The 16,811-nt window shown below is 46.0% G+C and overlaps 1 protein-coding gene across 1 annotated transcript in view; it reads left to right on the top strand.

Moving 5' to 3' along the window:
• The first annotated feature begins 566 nt into the window (after window positions 1–566).
• The window catches only part of LOC144935485 (integrin alpha-11-like), a 62,347-nt gene continuing 46,102 nt past the window's right edge, over window positions 567–16,811 (top strand). The window contains exons 1-2 of the mRNA XM_078862183.1: window positions 567–823; window positions 16,484–16,604. Coding sequence (XP_078718309.1) covers window positions 781–823; window positions 16,484–16,604 — 164 coding nt within the window. The 5' untranslated portion in view covers window positions 567–780. The remainder of the gene's footprint in view (window positions 824–16,483; window positions 16,605–16,811) is intronic.

Raw genomic sequence — 16,811 nt, 5'->3', positions numbered from 1 at the left:
TGCATTGCAACGTCTAAGCCAATTCAATGAACGAGTGTTTGGCATGTGGGGAAATGTAGCACACCTTCATTCCTGGTGGGTGATAGAGGGCCACGAGCCGAAACCTCTGCTTTCCCTTTTTTTTCTAATTAAGTTTATGAGCTCGCGCGTCAGAGACCGACATGGCAGTCTGCGTGTGATGTCACGTCTCGGAGTTGTGTCTGGTAAAGAGTTGTGCTCGAACGTTTCAAGACGAAGGAAAACGAGGGCTGAAGAAGACCATTCTGAAAGCCCCTTCAGGGGACAGCGGTCAGACAGATTCACCGCAAAAATCCGAGACCGTGCGTGCGTGCGTACGTGCTGTGTGTATCGCAGCCTGTTTCACTGCTGCCTCCAACCCAGTGTGTATCCTCATTCCCACCCACCCCCCGTCCACCACGCTTTTCTAAAAAAACAACCCATATCAACCGCCAAGAAGCCCTCCCTCTCTCCGCCCACCAACCCCTCCACCCTCCCCTGATGCACGCGAGATTCAGAACTCCTCCGGCTCCCACCAAGCATTTCCCCGAATCTTGAGCAGTCCTTGGTCGAGATTGTGCCACATTATGGCAGAGTTAATAAATGTTGAGATGTAAAATGTAACAAAAGAGGACATTGGTGGTTTTTTTTTAAATTCTGGAACTGAGAAGCGTCCTGGCTTGTTCATCGCCTCTGCTTGCAAACCTACAATAAGTCTCACCGTCATCGCTCTGCCTGGAGTTTTTAGGATTCTTTGGACCCAAAATTAGCTGTTTGGGAACCATGGACTTGAACGTGTGGCACATCATATGGGTCCTGATTCACGGTAAGAATGATCTCAATTGATTCCATAAATGCTCGCGGCCGCTTTGCGACGTGGCGGTCCGATTCGTATATGTGTGTGGATACGCAAGCGTAATCATTATTATGTTTACGAAGGAATGTGTAAGTACATGTGTTTTTTTCTGACCGAGTATGTTTCGCGTTACTGTAATCTCCGACTATAACAACAACAACAAACAAATCATTGGCTCACAGTGCGACGTTGACTGCTGCAGAGCTCCGCGCTTCTGTTTTCACAATTAAAATCCGTTTACATTGAACACGCTCCTTGCATGTGCACACTCACACTGGGGCTGGTAGCTCAGGGTGGATACACGCATCCGCGTCTGTCGGAATTGTTTACGGCTTTAACCCGTTCGGATCTTGACTTTGTCGTTAAACCCAGTAGCGCTTGTGGTATGGACAAGAGGAAGCATTCGCTTGGTTGCTGTTGACTTAGGGTTGTGAGATAATCAAGGCAGACACTTATGGGCATGATTCACTTTGCCTTTTCACATAACCCTCTCAATGCACCATCAGCATAGGTCTTCAGTCAACATCTGTTTTGATAATAGAAGTGCTGTTGTTCGGACATGTTCATGAGATAAATCGCATTTATTAATTTAATGCACATGTTCTGATGCGATATGTCTATCGCTTCTACGCAGTTTAAATGTCCCCCACTGTTTCATTGTTTATGCAGGGTGTATACAATAACACCTCGATCGACGTCTCCCCCTTTAACGTCGTTTCACACATGCGTCGTCACTTTATGAGCCCCGCGACCTCATTTGCGTCGCCTCAAGCCGCACTCACCGCGCTGACGGCGTCGTCTGTGTCGACCTTCCTCTGACCACGTCGCCTCTCGGCCTTCGCCTCCACCTCGCCCTGTCAATCGCTTCGATTGACGTCGTCTCGATAAGCCGTCGTCGCACCTTGCGGGAACGCATTCCCGACGTTAACCGGGGTATGGTTGCACGTGTGTGTATAATACACTCGGCAAGACACGCGGTGATTCGCCGCTCTCGTCAGCCTTGTTTATGTCTCACCATTGGAATCTCATTTGCCAGTAATAAAATATGATAATTGCGCCTTTTGGCGTCATCTGGTCCAACCCAATGTGAGACTAGGCTCTCAAGAAAGCTGTCTCGGGTGTGGACCAATCAACTTCAAGGACAGTACATACATTATCAGAGTTATGTTTTTTGTTTGCATTCCGACTGCAGGTATTGTGGTCAATGCAAACATGACTCCTTGTTAAAAGGTGTCAGTTTTGTTGCCCGATAGAAGGGTAAAAAAACAATGATCTTGTTTATGTCTCATTAGACTCTCTGTGTATGCAGGACGGCGAGCAAAGAGGTGGACGCCTTTTTTTGCTCTCCTGTCCTGTCACTTGCACAGCGGTCTATCAATCTACTTGTAGATCTACAGCCCTTAGTCAATCCTCTGGTGGATGAGAGCCTTGCCCACACCATTGCAGGTCACGGTGAGGTCGTAGACCATACTAAACCAAGCTGGTCAGTTTCGGTGGGGGGAGCATAGAATTACATTACAACAATCGATTTTTCCACCGCCCTCCGCTTCCCACCACGTAGCAGCCCCATCCATCTATGCGTCCACTCTGTCTATTTAAATATTGAATTAATTGATTGCTCAAAGAACTGGCGAATCAGATAGCCCACCCAATTCATTCATTAGACGCCAATGGAAGTGGGTGGGTGGAAGGGTGAGCTGAAACAATAGTAGTCAATTTCCACACGTGCGTGAGGGTTTTCTGTCTTTTTGTGTGTGCGTGTGTCTCGGGCAGGCATTTCATTATTTCATTGTGCACTCAGCTGATTGCTGCTCAATATGGGCAGGGGGAAGGCTCCAACATCTGGCCTCGGCCACCCGTGGAGATGGAAGGCATTTGACGGCATGGCCTTGTAACCACAGCCAGCTCACTCCATGTAGAATGGCCAGTGAAATGGGTCCTTTCCTGCCTCATACTGGGAACATCTATCTGGCTTCTGAAGGCCATGCCTCTGGGCTTCTCAGTATCCTGCGATCAGCAAGGAGCTTCATTATTCTTGCCAATAGAACGTACGATGTAGATTAGTCCGCGCTGCTTTGTTTGAACCGAATTATTTTCGATTCCTGGCCTTGAGCTAACATTAGCGGCGAGAGGCATCTGAACCTGTCCTGGGAACCTCCCGACCGATCGCGCCACACCTGCACTGCGCAGCGCGAGGTGAAACGTGGTCAAACAACCGACACAGCGTGGGAAGGGAGGCTGTTCATCCAGCAGTGGATTGACAAAGGGCTTCAGTGTCAGTTATTAAAAAATATGAAAGTTTAATGTTTTCAGCATCAAAATGCAACTGCCTGTCAAGATATGGCACGAAACCGTCGGCATGTGGCATTCTAGGGAAAGAGGCTTGTTTATGTCACGTAGATAAAGATACAGTCGGAGGCAGAGGAACAGAGGAAGGTCATGACCTAGACTTGAACAGGGACAGGGAACCAACAGCACAGGCGGCTGGGGGAAGGGAGTTCCAGACTCTGAGTATGCATGTTGGACTTCTTTCGCACATTACATAGCCAACCGCGCTAATCGGAGGTGCAGGGGAAGGACAACAGAGTCAACACAAAACGCAGCTCTTCAGCAATAAGAGCAGCGCATGAGAACGAGTGGCCTCCCACAACTTGACTGGGAGCATCGATACAGCAACATATTTTACGTGCGGCTGTGTGTCACGATAACGAATTCGGCAGTCCACTGTTGATGAAAGCCTCGACCCACGTTTCGAACATACTTCACCATGCTGGCGAGTGCAGGATGGGTCAAGGGGACTCCCCCCCCACCCACACCCCAATGTCTGTTCTGATATCACTCGCCGCCCGTGTTAGCCGTTGGTCAAGAATCAGATCCACGTCAGCGTGGATCATGGAACGCCATGCTATCTGCCGCACCACCCCATGTGGTGTGTCTTGGATAATAACATAATAAATTAACAGCCAATGATTTCATCATCTTTAAATAACAATAACAATTTGGCCCGTCACTAATGGCTGCAACGGAATGTCGGCTGCTGTGCCAAAAATATTATATATATTTTTTTGTAAGTGGTGTAACACAGGCCCCGTTATTGTTTTATTGCTCACAATTCAGCACGACAGGCCACAGTTCATACTGTACAGTGCCGCTGCTGTGTTTTGGTAATTGGGCTCCGGAACATTCATGGAGAGTTCCCGCTCGTGCCAGAGGACAAGCCGACTGCGTTTGTTTAACAGGCACGCCTCTCGACTGATGAAAGTTTAAACCGGTCCAGGATTTCCATGCGTTTAAACAAATGCTTGCGGGTAATATTGCAGAGGTTCACAGTTCAAATCCGGCGGCCGCCCCGATTATAATTACTGTGGGTATAATAAACGTGATGATGTCACGCGCCATGTTCTTAACTCACAGTGGAAGTTCAAGATCCCCTGACAACGTTCGCAAGAACAAGGCCATCGTGTGCCGGCGTCTGGGGTCCACATTTTCCAGATTCGAAAAAATCCCTTCGAATGTCTCAATTGGGATTAAACATAGCAATCGTCGCACCCTACTACTTGCAGGCTTATTGTCTGCTGCAGGCAGAGTGCTTCGTCACCTTGTGTCCAGACGCACAGCTGGCACCGGCAGTGTTTCGATTTAAAGCTTTCGTGACTACAGGGATTCATCTTCTTGGTTCTTTCGGTAAAGTCACGTAGAAGAGAAACGTCGCAAGCTTGCGTTGTGGCCGAAACGTCGTGAGAATTATTTTATTATGTTTTATTTTTATTATTTTATTACTTCCCTTCTACGTGACTTTACCGAAAGAACCAAGAAGACCGGCAGTGTTCTTTCGTATGTTTGAGATGAGATGCGATGTGAAGTGCTCAGAAATGCCCCAGCGTATTGAAGGGCGCTCTATAAAAAAAAAATTCTTCTGCGGGGTGGGAGGCGGTTTTGGAACTGTTGCAAAGGCTGCTGTGTGAAGTCAGCTGACGTGTGAAGCGACGCTCCAGGGTCAGTTTGAGGCTCGCGCACCGCATGCGTAGACTTCAACAATGCAGTGTTTTGTATCCATTCTGAGGATCATTATATGTATTTTTTTGTTCGTGGATGCTGCAAGGTGTGAACAATTTAATGAGGTTTCACATCACTCAAGTTTATGCCGTGATCCTTTAAAGGCACAGAGAGTTCAGTAACAATGCACAATGGTTATCTTTGTTGGTGAAATATTGGAAGGCTGAACAATGTATATCTAAGGGTGTATTGATTGACTCATTTTAATTAACTCGTCACAGTAGATAATTTGATCAGTTTGATTTTACGGTCATTTACTTGCCTGTGTAGATACATATTTACGTTGTAGCCAGGAAGCGTGGCTGCCCAGCTTGAGTACCAATATTTCATCATACACCTGTCATGCCGGTATTGAACCAAGCTTTGAGAAAAATGATATACAGATCACGAGTGATGTTCATCAATACGAACTATCCCCGCTGACTGCATACCTGTCCACCCATACGGTCTACCCGTATTATTGTGCGGAGAAATTGAGTCTTTCGGGTCCATACGGATTACAGCCGTTTCAATACGGGCGTTGTAGGATGAACGTTGAGATTTATAAGGGCACGGGGTGACCAGTAAGGTCTGAATTGGTCTGTAGTAAGGTAGGGGCACTGATAAGGGGTTGAGAGGTATGCGGCTGCTTCTATAAGGTGCCGTTTACCACTGGACGGGGCCTCTTGGCCCAACAATAGCACACAAACACTTAACGCAGCAATGCGCTGACAGTGTGCAGCCTTAAGACAACGGCACACGTGCACCCACTGTGCTTTATTGTATCATGCAAAATCAGCTGATTTTCTTTTTTTACATTGGTTCATGGGTTTATTTTTTTGCGTGTAATTTGTTCTGATTTTGTTTAACGTCTACAACCCATGCTGAGATTTACATCCGGCCGCGTGGCGCACTCATATCAGCACGCGGCCTCGGAATCAACTCTTGGTTTGGGATTCAGCTCAGCCGTTCATACATTCTGAGCGGGTAAAATAAGTGCCGCTTCGTGGGGAAGTCAACAATGGTTGTCGTATGGATACTCTTGATGATCCCGCCATAGGAATGTGGAATTTTATCACTACTGGCTCAAGGCTGTATACAGATGATGAGTGCCGGCCACACTCAATCGAGTGGGAAATAATCTGTTGCTTTGAACAAAACACGACGTGGCAAGTTGGACAACGCGTGTCACTGAGCAATACTGTAGTCTATTTTAAAAAATATGTAAACGTTATTTTTACACTTGCATAGAGATAGGTTTTACTAAGGACACCAACAATAATAATTAAATAAAACACGACTCCAAAGTTGAATGACCTTGGCAATAGCCAATAATTAATTGTGAATGTTTTAAACAGAGGCCCTTCATCTCGATCAGACAAGCAGCTTAAAAGGTCCCAGGCGAGCTTCTGCGACTTCTAAGAAATATTACTGTTTACACAACACAGTCAGCTGCGGACCCTTCACTTGATATGCCACCATCCATTAGCGAAGACAGATTCGTTTTTTGTTATCCCAGGACAGAAACATCCTCTTTTTCCAAATTTGCTTTCGTCCATCCTGTGCTTTAGTCTCTCCTCTTACTTCCTTTCCCCATGTTCCAGCCTCCTTCCCCCTTAAAAAAGAAAACGTTGACATCAGTCCCCTGTGGCTTTCTCTGACTTTTAAAATACTGGTGGCTGAGAGCTGAGGTTTTGTTCTTTACTCTGCGCATCCATCTGCCGTCTTCTCCGTTGCCTTTTCACCCCCCCCCTCCTGCCGAGTCCCCTGTCCACAAAACTCCTTTACCCCTCCGCCTCCCAGAGCAGATGAACTCCCTAATCCATCTCCAGTGTGCCGGCCGATTTCATTTTGCGTCCTTGATAGTTGGTGATGAACTGCTCGCCGACAATTTTACATCTTTCCATTATGGCACCGTTCGTTCCCCAGTTGCGCTCGGAATTCCAGCGTATGCTCATCTTGTTCCGTCGTGGAAGCGTATTCTCTTGTCAGCAGGGTGGCGTCGCGCTCGGGGAACTCAACCGTTGAGCCGGTTTGTTTACAGTCCGACGGTTAGATTTCCGCAGCTGCCAAAGTAATTTAGTTCACTCTTTGTATGGAATGACCAGAGAATGTCACCCGTTTGTAACGTCTTTCTGGAATCCCTTGACCTCGTCCGTGAGAGTAAGTCATTGCTCGCCAGTGTTGCCAGCCGAATGTGAAATTTTGACCGCTCGCAGCCACTTGGCAAATTATATGATGCGATTGAAATGAAATGAGTAAATTCGTGGTTTACGGGTCTTTGTCAGTCCACTGCTGGATGCGAGAGCTACTCATCATATGTCGTCGGTCATGGGGTTGTTTGACCAGACTTCACGCTGGTCAGGAAAGGTTGGTGTTGGTGAAGGAGGTGGGGGGGAGATTTGGCTAGACATCGCTCACCACGGATGTTAGCTGTGGCGGGGAATTAAACTTAGGTCAATGGGTTCATAGCACTGTGCGCGAACCAGTATATTTTCTCAGGTGTTTAAAATGAAAGCCTTTTGAATGAAAAGGTCTCATCATTCAAAATTGGCTGATATTCCAAATAAACTCCACATATCCAGAACACAAAAACGTGTAAAAAAGTACTCAGCATTTGTGCATTTTGTACAATATCATCTGCAGCTTCTGAAGAAATGCATTGTGGTCCTTTTGGTTTAGGTCACGATCAAAAACTAAAATGTGAAGCTTCATGGTGTTCCGGCATGCACTATTATTCTGTTATGATGTGGCTTTCTTGACATTGACACATTTGATGAACACATCCAAAAACAGATTGTGTTATTCGACATTCCAATTTTTTGGTGACGGTTTCCTGTTTTGAAGCGGTTTGCGATATGACCATCTCTTGAAGAAGTTTGGAAAACAGTGAGGAATTCTCTCAGATGTGAAAAGCTTGTTTTCAAACACTCTTCCACTGTGGCTGCACGTCACGTGGAGGTGGCATTTCCATGCCACCGCTCCCCGTCGCTCCATTGCCCGGCCTCCTTCGTGCTCGCCCTGGCTGCCGCTTTAGCAAACAGCGCACAAACGTGACTCCCTTTCCCAGTTCATAAATGTCTGAACACCTATCGGAATGCGAAGGGAAGCGCCGCCGGTTGGCACGCATACGTCGGCACGGCCCTGATTTTGCGACACGGGAACACCGCAACACCATTTATGTTCGTCAACGCGCACGCGCCCCACCGCTGCTAGCGTCCACTGCAGTTTGCAGATCATTTTACAGGCCACATTTTTTGAAATGTAGAGCCTGCCAAATGTTTACAGGCAGTCCCTGTGCACCTCCCGGTATCCATTCCCCTCGCCGATCGCCCATCCCCTCCCCGTGGCCCGTACAGCTGCTTGCTCTGGTAAGCACCAACCCCCCCCTCCCCCCCCATCACCCTCATGCTTGCGCGTGTGAGCGCTGTGCATGCGACGTCCAGTTGAGCAGCGTTCGTGTGGCACGCCGCACTGACCTTGCACAAACAGTAGGGCAGGGTTTTTTGTTGCCAAAATTCAAATTTTTTTAGTCTTAGAGCTGGCCTCTCTGATTAAGTACTGTCATTGATTACTCTGTCAAGCATTGGTCAGATTACTTAACTGATTGGATAACGCAAAATTATTTGTTGGGAAGGGGGGAAAGTCTCAACTCTGCTCTCTCACATGTGCCACGGGACGGGAGGTTATGGGCAGAGCTCGTAGACATTATCAGTCGTGTAATTTCTTGTCGGGAGTTTCAGGCCTACAAGAGGCAGGGTGTGGAGGGCGCCTATTAATGGACACTAATCTTCGCTTCGTAACACGTTGTTGGGTCAGATCGCGTGAGTAAAATACCAATGTGTTGTGTCGTACACAATCCTCCTCCCGAATAGACAGAGTTTGCTGTGCTTCAGCAGCACCAGGTATGCTGGACAGCGATGCACAACTTCGCTGAACCACGAGGCACGGACGACGTTTCGTGCCAAAGACATTGATTTGGCTGTGTCGGCCGGATGAGGGTGCATGACTCACATTGGCGTTTTACTCACACAACCTGACCCACACATCTAACACGCGAGCCTTAATATTGGTCGCAAGAGCCAATGTGTTCATCTTCACTTCTCTGACGCGTATCGCGTTTTGTTTTTGGGTCAGGCCACGTGGTCGTAGTTTTATGGCTAAATCCTCGCCATCATTAAAGGAACCTGGTGAACTTTGAACGACATGCCATGAAGGGTCTTAGGAAGTGGAGTTTGTTAAACCTTTGCTGGAGAAGAATATTTAATTTATGTGAAACGACATCACTCCTGTGCAGAGTATGTGTAACATGTTGTACGAAAAGAATGCCGTTGAACACACGTCACGTGCATTGATCACGTTTTGTGTTTGAAAGTTCGTAGTCATTGTTTACATTTTCAGTTTAGTAAGCTTTTGAGCCTGCTGGCCATGATTAGGCAAAACGTAGCCCGCCAATTTTCACCCATGTAACTGGAGAGCAAAGACTAAGTGTTTCTAACATAACATTAAAACTAACAATTACATCTTTAAGCATTACAGTTAAGAGACGAACAACGTTTATACTATGAAAATGAATAATTAAAATGACGCTAATGATCCCTCATACTAATCCGGGAACACTGTTCAAGCGCCCAACCAGGCGATGATTATAATTGAATTTAAAACAGCGTGAGCACCAACGGAACGCCGCGAGGAAAATGTTTACAATCTAAAAGCAGTTACTTGAACGCCATCGATCTGGGTGAGCACGAAAGGTCAACTTTGCCCTTCAGACGCACCCTTCTCTTGACGTGCCTGCTGTCGCTCGCAAAGCGACGTCCCTCTCGCTGGCCAAGATTGTTTTTTTGTTATTAAACACACGCTGATTGTTAATCTGGATGATATTCATTAACTACACAGGGAGGGAGGGAGGGAGAGAAAATGCTTCATGTGCCATGCATGCACGCACGGTTTTGAGATACCGAGATACCTCGCAAGAGATATCTGAAAATAAACCTTAATGCTTTCCTGCTGGAGCCGATTTCAAAAGTGCTGACGGAACTCTAAACGATCCCACCGTGAGAACATTTGCATTTTCGCCAAAGACATGTTCGGATAAAGTCTTGTAAACGCTGCGGGTATCGTTTAGGTTTTTATCAATTGATATCTTCACTAAACAATTTTTTCAGCCAGAGTGTGGGAGTGTGTTTTATTTCCACAGGATGGCATGCCATGAAAGCCAATTGCGTAAACCCGTGACATGGCTGGCTTACGTTCGCCACCAGCGCTCTGCTCAGGTTTAGTCATTTCAAAGGGACACACATGCGAACGTGTGAATCGTTTCACTTGTGTTGGAGTGCGATAATTACCCATCACGTTGTCACGGCCCTGTGATCCTGCAATTGCTTTGTTATTTGCGAGACCACGAGTGTCTCATGGGGTTGCTATAAATCCGTTGGCTGTAAAGATGTGAGATGTGAGCTTGATGAGAAGAAGGGTCTTCTTGTGTTAGTCCATGGCTGACATGCCAGCAGGTCCCCCAGACAGACGTCAGTTGATGATGGCATAAACTCAATAAAAGCTGCGGTGGCGAGATGTTAACTCCAACGCCTTGTATGCAGGAAGTCATGGGTTCGATCCCGACCCTAACGCCTGTATATTTGGAGTTTGCGTGTCTCTCTTCCCGTGGTCGCGTGGATTTTTCTCCGGGTCCTCCGGATTTCCCTGCACATTTAGAATCAACGTGCATTGAAAGTATTTGGCTGCTATAAATGTCAACGTGATGATAAGCCGCTACGTTGAGCTATGATTGGGTGGCCAGGTTACTTCTGAAAAACAGCTACATAGCACAGTGAGCCTTACCTGATAAAATAAAATGAATATTAGCATATCGCTACTGCAGAGAATGGTGGCAGCGGTTAGCCGACTGCACTGTGAACTCGGAGGCCTCAGTTAGAATCCTGGCCACAACCAACGTCATTGGCGAGTGACATCTGAACTGATTCCTGGGTTCGTCTTCCTTCACTAAGCCCACACTCACCAGCGTGGTGACGTGTGGTTAAATAAGCATACTTCACCGTGGTTGAATAGGGTGGGGCAGCCTTCATCCAGCAGTGGATCAACAAAGGGCTACCTTCTACTGTATAGGGTCACCTCTAACTTGTCTATTTATTAAGCATGCAACCCAACAAGCTAGTTGTACTTAAACATCGAAGTGTTGTAACTTATGATTCATCTAACTTGAAACAAAATTGAGGAGTTACGTTGTTTTGAAGCGAGAGAAATCCTAAAAATGCCCTGCAAATGTGAACCCGGGGGGAGTGCGAGTCTGCGACGATGAGCGGACTTTGCCGGTGCCCGTGAAGCGATGCCGCTCGTGGGCTGCGTGGCCCCATTTCTGTGGACGAGGCTGTTTGCTGTGGGTGTGTTCGCGTGACTGGAACGAACCCTTCACATTTAAGCCTCCCACGCAACCAGGAACAAACCGGGCCAGTCACCAGGAGCTTACCATTCCATGCTGTGTGGCTTTGTGGCAGGTAGTTGACTTTTATCAGGCCTTTAGCAGTTTTACATATGAAATAATATGTACAGTGTATATATATGGACAGTATATTGCGTGTAAGCAGTGCATAATTTCAGCCGGAACAGCCTGCAACAATGTAAATTAATTTGGCACGCCACATCCACCTCGCTTAATTTTCTGAGTCTCTAGATATAATTTTATAAACCTTTTGAAAGGAATATAGGGTACAATAATATAGTATTGTAATGAAAAGGTGTACCTTGTACTCTAGTGGTAGTGCCTTACGCCAACTGTCGAGTGAGATATCAAGCCCCAGTTATGATGCGTTTACGTAGCTTACTGAACAGGATGTCATCTGCACAATAGTTATAATATATTGGGGTTGTGGAGTGGTTGAGCAATGGTTCACACAACCCGCACTGACCGGCATGGTGAAGTATTGTCACACGACCTTCATGATAGACGTCGTGAGGAGGCCCTTATCCAGCAATATATTTGCAAAGGGCGATACGTTGTATATATATATTCTATTTATCAATATTTTTTACATTTAATTGCGCTTTAGTATTTTACCCGCACACACTTCATAATGCCACGAAAACAATTGTGGGAGATTTTGGTCTTTGCATGCAACGACACGAGATGCCAAAGCGTTGTGGATATTTTCGTGAAGCAGCAAAAGCTAATTATAAAACCTCTGCGGCTTAAACACAAGGACAAATCATCAGCCGTGGGCTTTTTTTTCTTTTTCTTCCTCCTTTGGCTGAAGAGGCCCTTGCAGCCCTGGCGCAGAACGGCAAAGGAAGCCCTCTGGGAGATTTCATCGCATTTGCTGCAGGTGACCCCAGCGGAGGGGTCATGGCTTTTACGGCACTCGAGATGTAGACGGTGCGGTGGGGAGTCGTGCCATGTGCGTTACTTGCAGTTACATCATAAGGCATGTAGGCACATTGCTTGACAATGGTAATAATGATTTAAAAGAGGGGGCTGTTGCGATTTACGTCTGTTCTGGATGGATCCCGTGTGGCGCATGGGCTAGCGGAAAGCAACCATGCCAGTGGCCTAGCATAAAGGTGATTGATGACAATTCCAATGATGATTATGGTGATGAAATTAATGGCCCCGTGACAGGGAGAGATGATGGCTGTGGTTATAATGATACTTTGATTAATCAATTAATACATTATAGATTTGAAGCTTTCGTGACTGCAAGGATTCATATTCTTAGGTTTTTTCGGTAAAGTCACGTAGGTAAAACATTATAATTAATAAAAGTAAAATAAAAATACAAATTAAATAAAAATCACGACGTTTCGGAGGCAACACAAGCTTCCGTCTTCAGGTGGAACAGCCTCTCACTTGATACAGCTATCGTCGTGATTTTTATTTTATTTCCATTTTACTTTTATTAATTTAAATTTTTTACCTACGTGACTTTACCGAAAAATTAATACATTATTAACTCTGATATACAATTTCACCAGCATCGTCATCAGCCATTATCTGTCCACTTCTGGATGAAGGACTCCTCCTCATGTCGCCACCAACCCTCACTGTCGTCCCAAACTTTTGAACGTTGAGCACAAAAGCCAATTCCATAGCTCCATCTCCGCGATGGTCATATGCTTGGGGCGTGTTTCCTTTTTTTGGTTGCCGAACTGAATGTAGCGACCGCGAGTTTAGTTCCTGGTCGTGGCTAGCACGAGTGGTGAGCGATATCTGAGCCGGTCACGGGGCCCCGTGCCTTCACCAATCTACAGCGACCACCGGCTACTCTGGTGAAGTTTGGTGTTGAACAACCGTGAATGGCTCAGCGTTGGGAGGTCTTCATCCAGCAATGGTTGAGGAAGGCTGAAAACTATTAATACACTATTTTCGACAGTCAGCTGTAATTTGTCTGTTTATTGAACGCATGATGCAACCCAAAAACGTTTCTCATAAAAAGTGGTGTCATGATTCACCCGAAGTTTTTTTTTAGACTTAATATTAAATTGTAAATCATCTGGTGAGGAAATTGAAAATAAACTCTGACATGTGAGCTGAAGTAACTTTGTATTTTGTTTGTTATGCAGCATGTACAGTTCTGGGTTTTTATGATCCCTCTATCCACCAGAGGCTGCTAGATTCACCACAACGTTTAACAAAATATTTTTTGAATGGATTTGCAAACATCAATTGCAACAATTGAAACATTCATGGTGGGTGTGAATTCATACACCTGTAGTTATGCCAATGGTTAAGAAAGTGATGATTAAAATTCTGATGCTAATTGTGCTAATGCTAGATGTGTGTTGATAAGGAAAGGGGAGGTAGGCTGAAACATGCTTGAGTCTAGGTTAGATTCTCTTGGATATGTTTTAGTACTTCATGTTCCAAACTGAATTATGGCACAAAAATTCCTTTTCCCACATAGAGCAAATATTTGTACAGCTTTCAAAATGCTGTGGTTGACTGATAGATCTAATTAATACAGCATTCACATTTTTTTAAATTCATAACAAAACACATACATTTTGATTTAAAGCTTTCGTGACTGCAGTGATTCATATTCTTGGTTCTTTCGGTAAAGTCACGTAGAAGGGAAATAATAAAATAAAAAAAATATAAAACAATGAAAATCCACAGCAAGAACATTTTACATTTTCTTGCTGTGGATTTCACACCTGATGATGATTGCTTGTGTTGCAGTCGAAACGTCGCGATAATTTTAATTGTTTTATATTTGTATTATTTTCCTTCTACGTGACTTTACCGAAAGAACCAAGAATAACAAAACACTTGTTTAATTGTGTATGCCTCCACCGTGTCTTGATTTATTGCGTCGCTTTTGGTGTTTTTTTTTTAAATTGTGACTACAAACGCTCGTAAAATAAACAATCTTGCATTCAAAGATAACACAACAGCCACGAAAGATTTTCAAGAACCCTACTGTTGCCCCGTTCAGAGCCGAGGAGAGGAGTATTTTTTCCAATAAGCAGAACATCACACGCTCACCATTTCACCCGTGTTGCCATGCAGCGTGCGATTGTTAACACGTTTGCTTGAGAGCTATCGCCTAAGGACCAGAATCCGCTGACGAAAACAGCCTCCAATTAAGGTGGGCTACCATTGAGCAAACCAGACCGCCTTCGCAATCGCAAGATGACAAGGGCAGAGCCGAGCTATCCGATTATTTAAGTGACCGATTACGATTATTGATTCCATTACCCAACGGATCGGATATCAAGGAAAGACTTGAAAAATAAAGTCTCACCCCTGTTCCCATGCATGCCTCTGGATGGGAGGTGATGGGCGTCGCTTGGTGCCATTTTCGGCGTCGTGGTGGGTATGGCTCGTGAAGGGGCTTCTGGCTTTCAGGAGGCAGTGTTTGGGAGTGCCTGCCAAAAACGTAGTTGATTGCAATTTCTTTTGTCAATTACAGTAATCGGCTTAGTTGCTTAATTATTTAGAACCAGGACACACAGGGGGTGACCTCTCGTCCACGTGAATTTTTTTGTATTGTCTGGCCGCTTGCGTTGGATCGGCATATCGGTGGAGTAGTTAGAGCACCGCGCTATGAACCCGGCGACCTGGCTTCGATTTCACGGCTAACGACAGTGGCGAATGATATCTGAACTGGTCCTAAGTAACGCCCCGCTCCACTTCACACACCTGCCCTGACGATCGTGGGGAAAAGTTTGACCAAACAACACCGATGGCGTGCGGGATGAGGTCTTCGCTGGGCGGCGGATCGACAACGGGCGGGGCTGGAGGTGATCATTGGTTTTTTACCCTTTTATCTGGCAACAAAACTGACACCTTTTTAACAAGGAGTCATGTTTGCATTGACCACAATACCTGCAGTCGGAATGCAAAAAAAAACACGACTGCAGGTATTGTGGTCAATGCAAACATGACTCCTTGTAAAAAAAAGTGTCAGTTTTGTTGCCAGATAAAAGGGTAAAACACCAATTATCATTTTTCGATTTATAGCTTTCGTGACTGCAGGGATTCATCTTCTTGGTTCTTTCGGTAAAGTCACGTAGAAGGGAAGTAATAAAATGATAAAAATTAAACATAATAAAATAATTGTCACGACGTAAGCAAGCAGCCGTCCTCAGGTGAGGGCGGCTGCTTGCGTTGTGGCCGAAACGTCGTGAGAATTATTTTATTATGTTTTATTTTTATTATTTTATTACTTCCCTTCTACGTGACTTTACCGAAAGAACCAAGAAGACCAATTATCATATTTTGCTACTGACAAAGGAGGTTCCAACGGGGCTGGAGGTGTTGTGGGAGCTGTGGCGCAAAGGAGAGCGATGCTTCTTTGCGACGATGCCGGTGACCCTCGGCTTGAATTCGAGCCGAGAAACTTGAGTCAGAGCCTCGTTTCCTTTATCTTCTGGCCCCCGCCACCACTTTTCATGCCCCACTTGGGAAATTTTGATAGAGTCGGGTCCCGTCTGCTTCCCGTGCAATAATAGATATTGTTTGGAGATGTCTGGCACATGGGGGTATACAATTTGTTTTAGTAATTTCTCTCAAGGATTATTTTTCCGCCTTCATGCTGCCCTTAGTCATGTGAAGATGTTTGCACAATGTCAAGGCTTAGGCCGTCGTACATCCGCCGAGGAGTCTTGAATTAAATTATCAGCAGATGTTTGGAGCAAAAAAAAAAACCCTAGCAAAACAAGCATTTGAGTTACGTACGTGCGATGAAATATGGCTTTGTGCACTGATCCCATTTATATGAAACATCTTTTCCCTGAAAGTGGTGCTCATGGTTACGACAAATAAGTGTCGGGGTGCGCATGGGTGTCCGCAGCTGTTAATTAGGTTCCGCAAGAACATCCCATCCCCATCTCCCCGGCGATGCACACTCAATGGCTACTTGTGACCGCTCAGACGAACAAGGGTTCACAATTGTACCGGCAGCTGCCCGCTGGCTTGTGCCACCACAAGAGGCAGCCAGGCGTCTCGCGAGCACTGGAGGAGCGTTTCCTTCTGTGCTGCCTGACGGAATTTCTAACTCTTCCCCCCCCCGCCGGCTGGCTGTCTGTTCCCAAACCCTCGCGTCCTTCTCTGTCATCGCACGCCCTCAAATCAAAACGCAGGCCCGTGGATGCCCTCCCGTGCCTTCAATCTCGACACCAAGAGGCCGACTGTCTTCCGTGGGCCCGAGGAAGCGCAGTTTGGCTTCAGTGTCCAACAGCACTACGCCTCTGGGAAAAACTGGTAAGCCCCCACTCAACTCCGGCAGCACTGCTCTTGATTGCTGAATTTTCTCAACGCAGGAGACGGTGTGGTTTGGATTGCAACATAAGTCAGTGCCCCCCCCCCGCTTCGGATGTTTGCTGGCGGCATCTCAGACTTGCTTCAAGTCACTTCGGGAGCCATCCGCTGTCTCATTGATTTTGCCTTGGTTGTTTTAACGACGCATAT

This window comes from Lampetra fluviatilis, chromosome 13, assembly GCF_964198595.1.
Source record: "Lampetra fluviatilis chromosome 13, kcLamFluv1.1, whole genome shotgun sequence".
Taxonomy (NCBI): Eukaryota; Metazoa; Chordata; class Hyperoartia; order Petromyzontiformes; family Petromyzontidae; genus Lampetra; species Lampetra fluviatilis.
Note: the sequence above shows the minus strand (reverse complement) of the source record. Positions and strands in the feature narration are given on the sequence as shown.